The following is a 9,143-nucleotide window of genomic DNA, read 5'->3' as shown; positions in this document are numbered from 1 at the left end:
ATTCATATTTTTTTTTTGTTTCAATTTATATATTGGCTACCGTCATTATGATAAATCACAATTATATATTGGTTACGACCATTGCAGTTGAATACAATTACATATTGGTTGTTGTCATTATGGTCAATTATAATTTAAATATTAGTTATCGCTATTGTGGTGGATCACAATTACGTATTGATTACTACTATTGAAGTCAAATATAATTACATATTGATTATCATCATTATGATTGAATACGATTTTACATATTACTTTTCAACTTAGTAAGCATAATTTTTCATAATGTATAGTTGTACAACATACATAAGATTTTCATTGCATTTTACCATTACAAAAGTATTTTAAATAATTAAAGAGGCAATTAAGTGACCTTTACCTTGAGCTCTTACTTTACATACTCTTGAAAAGTTGAGTCCCACTCCAAACACTTCTTCTACAACTCCCAAATAATAACAATTAATGTTCGTTTAACAAAATACACTTCTAATTATTTGTTTAACTTTCAATTTAGCCCAACACATAATTATCAATTTCACATTCAAGAAGACAATTTAGCATAGCTGTATTACTACTTTGAGTCCAAATGTATCATAACTATTTGATGAATGCTCATTAATCCAATTAAAATTCCAACCTTGAAGTTTCCATAATTCTATGATTTCATTAAATTTCTATACTCATAACAACCATAATTTAATATTCGTACTACCAATTAAAACTCAACCATAAAAATCTTCATTAATCTCAACATTCCAATTAATATCCAAACACATTATAAACATTAATCAATATTATGATTTATAAGTATTCATGCCATCAAAATATTCCTCACATAGGACTTCTATATTTTCAAGTTTTAATTTAATGTCCAATACATCACAAACCAATAATTAATATTCACATTATTAATTTAGGATTTTAACATAGAAATTTCATACTTTTACAATTCCAACTCGATGCTCAAATAGTCAAATATATTCAACATGCAAAATTTTCACACTTGTGTAATTTCATTTCTCATTTCTCATAACTACACACGCAATAATCAACCCTACACCATTCACACTCAAAATCAAACATGAAAAATCATAACCACATAAGTTAATCAAAAATCAATGTCAATTATTCAAAATTCTTAAAACTAAATTTCAGCCACTTCTAAGTAAAAATCTTTGGATGATCAAATTTCTTCAATTGTTTCTCACTTTATAAATTCTCAAACACTAATTAACCAAATATTTAGTCAATAAACATCTCAACCACAACAAACCTAGGATTCCACATCCCTTTATTAAAAAAAAAAGAACATGTTTATAAGTATGCAATCATGCAATAAATTACAAGTTTAAGCATTCCTATACCATTAGGACATCTAAAACTAATATAATTTAATCACATTTTTCAAATCTTCTAAAATTTCCCATATAGCTAGCTATTATAGAGTTTCCATCACCATAATTGATTTCCAATTACTCAATTTCTCCAAAACATAACAATCATGTCTTATTTATCATAATTAGATTTACAATCATTTTCATATTTTCTCAAACAGATAATGTGCATTTAACTAACCCATCCGTTACATAAACACATACATACACAACTTTTCTAAAACATAACAAATCATGGTTCACACCTTCAAAAACTAATTTACAATTATCATGATCAAGTTTAAGCAACCTTAACTTCATTAGAACATCAAAACTTACATAATTCCACTAACTTCTATACTTTTTTCCCAATAATTCACAGCCATAACCAATACCAAATAATTTATTATACACACCAACATCATCATACCAATCAAGTTTTTTTTTTTTAAAAAAAAAACATTATTCAAAATGCCAACAATCCATCCAATTTAGCCATTTTTCACAATTCCATCTTGTAACAAAAAAAAAAACTCTCAGAAATCCCTATTCTAATATTCAACACCAACCTCAATCATTCTTTAACATCATTGAAATGTCAAAACCAAAAAACCTAAGTATACTTTCAATGAACCACGACAAACATGCAAACCACATCATCATCACTAATAAATTTAAATAATTTTCTGTTTCTATTTCAAATTCACAAAAACCCTAAAAACTTCAAAGATTTAGGGTTTTTTTCTAGATTAAACCATTCCCATATTATTTTCATAACTTAACATCAATAAAATCATCCCAAATCAACATTTTAATACAAAAATATCATAAACCTTCTAAATTTGAGGATTTTCAATCCCTAAGCAAAACAAGAGTAAAAATGGAATTAATGGTAAAAGAACATCTTACCTTACTAATTAACCCAAAATCAATATCATCACTTTTTTCCTATAGGCAAACAAACTTCCAACTTCGCTCTCTCTCTCACTCTCTTTAAGTTTCTTTTCTAATTTGTTTGGGTTTTCATTAGTAGAACTCACTTAGATTTCAATCTCCATGCCACCACGAATGAGAGATTTCGAAGAAAATTAAGGAGAAGAAGAAAAAGAAAAAGAAAACCCAAGCTTTGTTCCTCCTCCAAACCATCAATTCAAACTTAAAAAGGGAGAGTAGATTTTGTTTTTATTTATGAAAATGTCACTCATTTATGTTTTCTGTTATATCCCTATCTGTCGGTATTTTTCCCGTATATAAAAGTTTTATCATTTTATTTAAATTCCGTACCGAAAAACTTTCACCTTAGCCATAATAAAATTTCTTTAAGTTTTATTATTTTTTAGTTATAAATTTGTTATTAAGCGCGGGTGTGCCCTACCATTAATATTTACACGCACAAATTTATTCTTTAATTTATGTAAGGCTTCTCATCCATTTGCTTAGAATTTTCACTTGTAATTACAAAAATTTTCTTTTAATAATTATTATTTTCTAGTTGGGGATTACCTGAACACTGGTTTAAGAATTTATACTTTCTAATGGAATCTTTGACAAAAATTTGTTTCTGATTAAAAAATACTTCTGAAATTAGATGCTTTGATTGCGTTATTCCAAATATTTATTAATTGCTTTCGTGTGCGGTATGTGATTGATTCTAGCTCTTTTAGTATGACATCATATATATATATATATATGCATCTTTGCATGGTGAGCACGTGGCTGATTTTCAGACGTTATGGAATCCAAAACTTTTGCTGGTTATTATCAAGACAATGAAAAGAGCAAAAAAAACACCGGTGGATGGTGTTTTTACAAACTACGCTAAATCATGATCTTCTTGGTAATAAACAGTATAGTATTTGATTTGATTTGATCAATTTTACAAATCATATCAATATTTGGTCAAATTTCCCTCGTTTGCATGTGTGCGTATGTTTCTTTGATTTTAAAAAAATAAAATCTGGTGTTGATTCTCCCCTTGTAAATATTCTTCTTACACTCGCACAGTGGTTTCTGGTACGAGCATAACACCCAAGACACAAATAGCTCCAAGAAGCCCTGGAATTGGCGCGCAATGAAGCCAAGACACCTATGTAGTGGTTCATTTCTGTCTCCCTCTTTAAAATTCAAAAAAACGACTAGTCCTGTCTTTGAGAAAGAAGAGAGAGAAGGGGGCGTTGTTTTTTTGTACATAGAAAGACGGAGTCCAAAAAACGCCATTGATTTCTCACGCAGTAATCAGAGCTTTTGCAACACCTGTTTTCTCTTCACCCTCCATTCGTCAGCCTTTTCTTGGCCACTCCCTAACCACCACCACCACCCACCCCCCTTTTTATCGCATTTTTATTCTTTTCCACCCTCCATACTCCACTGCTCTCTCTTTTCTCAATATGAACCCTAGCTAGCTACTAACCGAAGTATCTTAACTCTAGTTAATTCTACATCTACAAGACTACAAGACCATTATGTCACAGTAAGAGATCGATCCCTAAGAAGCAACCATGAATCCACTTTGCACATTTGTCACCATAACCACCTCAATGTACAGACTAAACCCTAACCCTACCTTGTTCAGTTTAGCGAATCTCACCAGCCAGGCCCATGTTACTTGTAATTATTGTTTCAATGTTTTGAAAATTAAATATAATAAAGATGGGTAATGGGAACGAAAGATCCGAGTGAGAGCATGAATGAAAGAAACACAAATGGCATAAAAACCAGGCAGCGAAATCAATACAAAAACCCTTACTGCTAAAAATAGAAAAAGACCCAGCTTTACTTTTTCTTGATGATCTCTTAATTTAAACACTCACGGCATACAAGAAAGTCAAGAAAACCCCCCATTTCGTGACTGCCGAGCGTCGATCACCGGTAGTTTCGATCTGCACAGCCACACAGTGAGAGAGGCAGTCACAGTCTCTCTCACTGAAATCTAGCTAAAGCACACCCTCACTATTCACTGGCTACTAGCACTCTTTTCCTTTTTATCTTTTTATAAAAACAAAATAGAAAATATAAAGAAAAAAAAAAACCTGTTAGCTAATGATGATGCACCAAGGGATGGTTCATGAGAAACCCGAGGCCTGTGCTTGGATGGCAGGTGGAGAAGGTGTCACTGAGGAGGGGGACAATAAGCAGACTCCCAATATTGAAGGGGGCTCGGATCTTGTTATTGACGGGTCGAACCGTGATCACCTTGCTGGTTCTATGGTGGGTTTGGAGATTAAAAGGAAGAAAAGGATGCCCAGACAGAGGAGATCATCTTCTACTATCAATCACCTTCTCTCTTTTTCTGCTAATGTTTCCTGCTCTACCACCACTACCTTGGACGTGCCTACCTTCTCTCTTCAGGACCCTTCTTCCCTCCCCGCACGTGTGAGAAGCTTATCCTTTTTATATATAGCTTAATATATATTGAATCAACTTAATTGTCATATGCCATTATCATAAATTGTGTTGGATTTACTACAACTTTTGACCTATTTGGACAACTTGATGTTGTGTTGCTCAAGGTAAGCTTATGCTAAGTGGTTCGTTTCTGTTCTTTCATCCATATTCGATTAAATTTTAATTGTTGTTGGAAATTGGTATCTCATTTTGTTTGACTGTGAACTAGCTATGATGTTTTTGCCCCCAAGACGTGCTTTTTTCAACAACTCCTGAACGGATTTGATATGTGATAGGGTTTGAGAATCTTGAGGCTAGTTATACGCTAGACACGAGTTTTCTCTTTAATATAAATAGAACTTCCCATTAAGAAAATAAAATTAGAATTGAAGAATTATTATAGGAAATAAAACTAGTTTGATTTTCTTGGTTGAAAGGGAAACCAAGATCTGTAAGTGATCTATTGATGTTTTATGCATTCCAATTATTTGCCTTCTCAAAATCATGGGGTGGTGTAGAAAATTGAAATAAAGTGACTGATATGTATCTGACTCCATAGAGCTGCTTCATGTATCTACTGCATAAGCAAAACAAGTGGCATGATTTTGGGGAATTCTGCGGCGGCCGGTGTTGTCGGAACTCTTAATTTATAGAACTGATAGGTTACTGAGCTGTTTCATTTATTCCGGCAGCATTTAAATTAACATTCATGGTCTCATAAGGTAAAATATCTTGCAAGCTAACTGTTCTTCTGCCATTAATTTGTTATCCTTAATATCTTCCGGTCGTTGGCGGAGTAATTCAGTCGAGATTCGTTTTCCCTAACTTCCAGTTTGAATTTGCTTGTCATTTATTTTGAATGCGGTACGTAGAGACCAAATGCATAAAGTGTTTGATGTTTTGCAATTTTGTCAATTGCAAGACACCGAGACACATGCATGGTGAAGCATTGCCACATGTATTTCCTTTATTAATCTTGCTTTGGTTTGAACTACTCACATGTTGGACAAATCATCCTTGTTGTTTACTTTGTATTTCTCAGTTGCAATTTAGATTGATAATGTGATGAATTTTCTTAAATTATTGACGACTCCAAATGATCTTATGCCATAGGCCATTGATCCAAGGAGACTGAGATTCCTTTTCCAAAAGGAACTTAAGAACAGTGATGTAAGCTCTCTGAGGAGAATCATACTCCCAAAGGTCTAATTAATACTGTATTCTGTATTTCCATTTCTCAAGATTCATATATTTTGGACTTTGTCTTTTCATTATCAATATATCTCCATTGTGCAACAATTTAATCTTTAATTAACTTTCTTTCCTGGTGGAACCTTTTTTTTATTCCGATGGCCCGATATTTCAGAAAGCAGCCGAGGCACACCTCCCTGCTCTTGAGTCCAAGGAGGGGATTTTTATCAGGATGGATGACTTAGATGGTCTACATGCTTGGAGCTTTAAGTACAGGTGCATGCAAGTTTCCATTCCCTTTAAATGACAGATTGACATCGTACATATATATATATATATATAGTCCTTTGAACATGGAAGTGGTTGGTTGTGTGTAGAGCTTCAAACAAGTTTGATCAAAACATACTTGCTGGACTCGTGAATTTAACTTTACTTTTTGTAAGCAGGTACTGGCCTAATAACAATAGTCGAATGTATGTGCTTGAAAACACTGGTACAACCTCGATTGCCTTGTAAACTTCTCCTTTCAATTTGTTTTTCCATAGAGCGATAAATCACCAATCTTGTATCAAATTATCGCAGGGGACTTCGTTAGCGCTCATGGATTAGAGTTAGGAGACTTCATTATGGTATACCAAGATAATCAAAGTCAGAACTATGTATGCTGCTATTCTAAACCTTTAGATTGATGGTGAAATTACGATTAGAAAGCATTTTAGCTATTCTTGAATGCTAATAGCTACATGTTCTTGATGTTTTCTCAGGTCATCCAAGCTAAGAAGGCCTCGGACCAAAATGTATATACTGATATAGCTAGAAATGCTGTCAATGACTTCGTTGTTCACGATTATGAAGTTAGCAAACTCAGCTCCTTTTATGTGAACTATCCTGTGGTTGACAACACAGGCTTGTCGTTTATCTATGACACCACTGCCTTCTCAAATGACTCACCCCTTGATTTTTTGGGTGGATCAATGACTAATTTCTCAAGGATTGGGAATCTGGAAAGCTTCGGATCTGTCGAGAACTTGTTTCTGGATGACTTCTATTAGTTTTCTTTGTAAAAACAATAGGGTAGTGCATTTTGTTAAACAACAGAGCGTTACCTGAAATCAAGGATGACTTCATATGTTGTTCTAAGCAGTGCACTTCTTCCTGTATATGTAATAATAAAGATGGTAAGCAGTCTTGAACTTGACAGGTCCGAGTTGCACCGACAGCATTGCCATCTAGAATTATGATCAATGTGTGATAAGTTAGCTTTTGCTCCGGCTGTTCTTAGTTTCTAGCATTGTTAAAGCTTTTGTTCGTTACCAATCTAAGTGTTGTGCCTAGTTGAGTTGGAAAAAATAAGGTTAAGTAGATGTTTAAGAAACCATGGTTTTAAGAAATCAGTACTCTTAAAAGCTAAGATTTGGTGCCAAACCATGGCTTTGAAGACGCAATTCCAAACAGAATTGAAATTTTTAGGCTAACCATAGTAGAATTAAACAATTTCATTACTGTCTTGTTTACCAACCAAACAGCTAGCTCTGATCATCATCATGTCCGCGCCTACTCGCTACAAATCCTGCGCGAGAGGGGAATTTAGTAAAGGTTATGAACTGCTGCGAATTCGCAAACGGATCGTTTTTCTGTCTTCTCAGAAAATGAGGTTTGCGTTTTGCTACTGTAATAACGAGCCGTCAACAATAGAAGTTAAGTTCAATCTTCTGAATGTTCTCCGCCGTTACATGTTACGGCCTGGTGTCGGGTCGAATTCGAATTTACAAGATGCATCTACCAGAGTTCCGAAACATGGTCTCAAGTAGAACTGTTGAAGCTCCTTGTTCGTTTAATGAGGATACTTTTCCTCGTGAGAAATCGGTGGAGACGTTGATTTCCATGGGAGTCCCACTAACCAAACAAACAGAGATAATTAGCAGCGATTGTGTCAGAAAAGCGTCGTCTGCTCACAAGGGGTTGCCTTCCGAGCGTCGTAACTCAATTTTAATCAATTGGCTTTTTAATTTAATTTTTTAGAGTTTAAAATATAAAATTAAAAGATCAAAAAATTATTTTGATAAAAAAATATAATTTGTCAACTTGCATGAAAACTAGAAACTATAATGTGTTTTTATCATTCTATCCTTATCTTCAAGATAATTCATGTCTTCAAGATAATGATAGTTGTTGGCTTTCAAATTTGATTCTTAATCAAATTCGAACTTCAAAAAAGATAATATTGAGTTTGATTGAAACTTTATTTCTCACACGCAAAGGGACTCTGACACTATAAATACAGATCTCATTATATGTAAAAAAAGGGGAAAGAAAAATAGCAGAAAAACTAGAGAAAAACAAAAGGAGAGAAAACAGAGGAGAACCTATTAATAAACAAACACAAGCAGAGTTAGGAGAGACCGAACAGAAAAGAGAGAGGAGAAGTTGAAAGGAGGAGGAAGAAGAGAGAATTCTTCGGGAGTGCTCGAACTGTTATTGTCGCCTTCGTCATCGCGAGGTAAAGTCTTCCTTTTCTCTTTGTTTCTGCATATTTGTTGCAAAAGAAGAAAACAGTGCGAAGGTAATTTAATTACCTTCGCACTATGCAGCGCACGCGTGCCTGTTGCCTAGCCGGGTCACTAGCTTGGGCCAGTGACCAGGCCGAGCCAGCTGGGCTTGACCCAACCCTAAAAAAAGAGAGTGGGCCGGGCCCAAATTGTGTTTGCTAAGGGTGTGTTTGGCAAAACACACCCTTATGCCTTAGCCATAACTTTTATGGTCATTCTAGTTTGATGTTTGGTCAAACGAGCTCCTTTTTTATATCAGAAAATTCCAAAAATATTTAGAGGTCTTCGTTGATTTATTTGTGGGTCCCTCGCACTTTATTTTATTTTTTTTCTTAGTGTTTGTATTTGTTTTTAGCTATGTGCTCAATCTGTGGACTATTACTGTTAAATACAAAGATGTCGTGCAAGATTTTTTTTATTTCCATTTAAAAAGGGTCAATAATAATAAAGGATAAACAAGAAAAATGGCATAGAAAATTTCTTCTTCAAATTCATATTTTTGCGAAAATATTCACTGACGCCAGAGTCAGGAGTATCGTATTTTTTGAATTTGCGCGATATTTACCAATGCCAGAGTTGGAAATATTTGTAGGAATTGTTCACTGACGCTAGAGTCAGGAACATGAAAGGAAGGATATAAAAGGAA

At 34.0% G+C, this 9,143-nt stretch overlaps 1 protein-coding gene across 1 annotated transcript; it reads left to right on the top strand.

Annotated features, from left to right (window-relative positions):
* Positions 1-4,430: 4,430 nt before the first annotated feature.
* Positions 4,431-7,000, top strand: LOC18107119 (B3 domain-containing transcription factor FUS3). Its single transcript, XM_024589319.2, has 6 exons — positions 4,431-4,580; positions 5,871-5,960; positions 6,124-6,224; positions 6,395-6,441; positions 6,531-6,607; positions 6,713-7,000. The coding sequence occupies exons 1-6, from the start codon at positions 4,431-4,433 to the stop codon at positions 6,998-7,000; spliced, it is 753 nt and encodes a 250-aa protein (XP_024445087.1).
* The last annotated feature ends 2,143 nt before the right edge of the window (positions 7,001-9,143 follow it).

The sequence above is a fragment of the Populus trichocarpa genome, chromosome 17 (genome assembly GCF_000002775.5).
Source record: "Populus trichocarpa isolate Nisqually-1 chromosome 17, P.trichocarpa_v4.1, whole genome shotgun sequence".
NCBI lineage: Eukaryota > Viridiplantae > Streptophyta > Magnoliopsida > Malpighiales > Salicaceae > Populus > Populus trichocarpa.
Note: the sequence above shows the minus strand (reverse complement) of the source record. Positions and strands in the feature narration are given on the sequence as shown.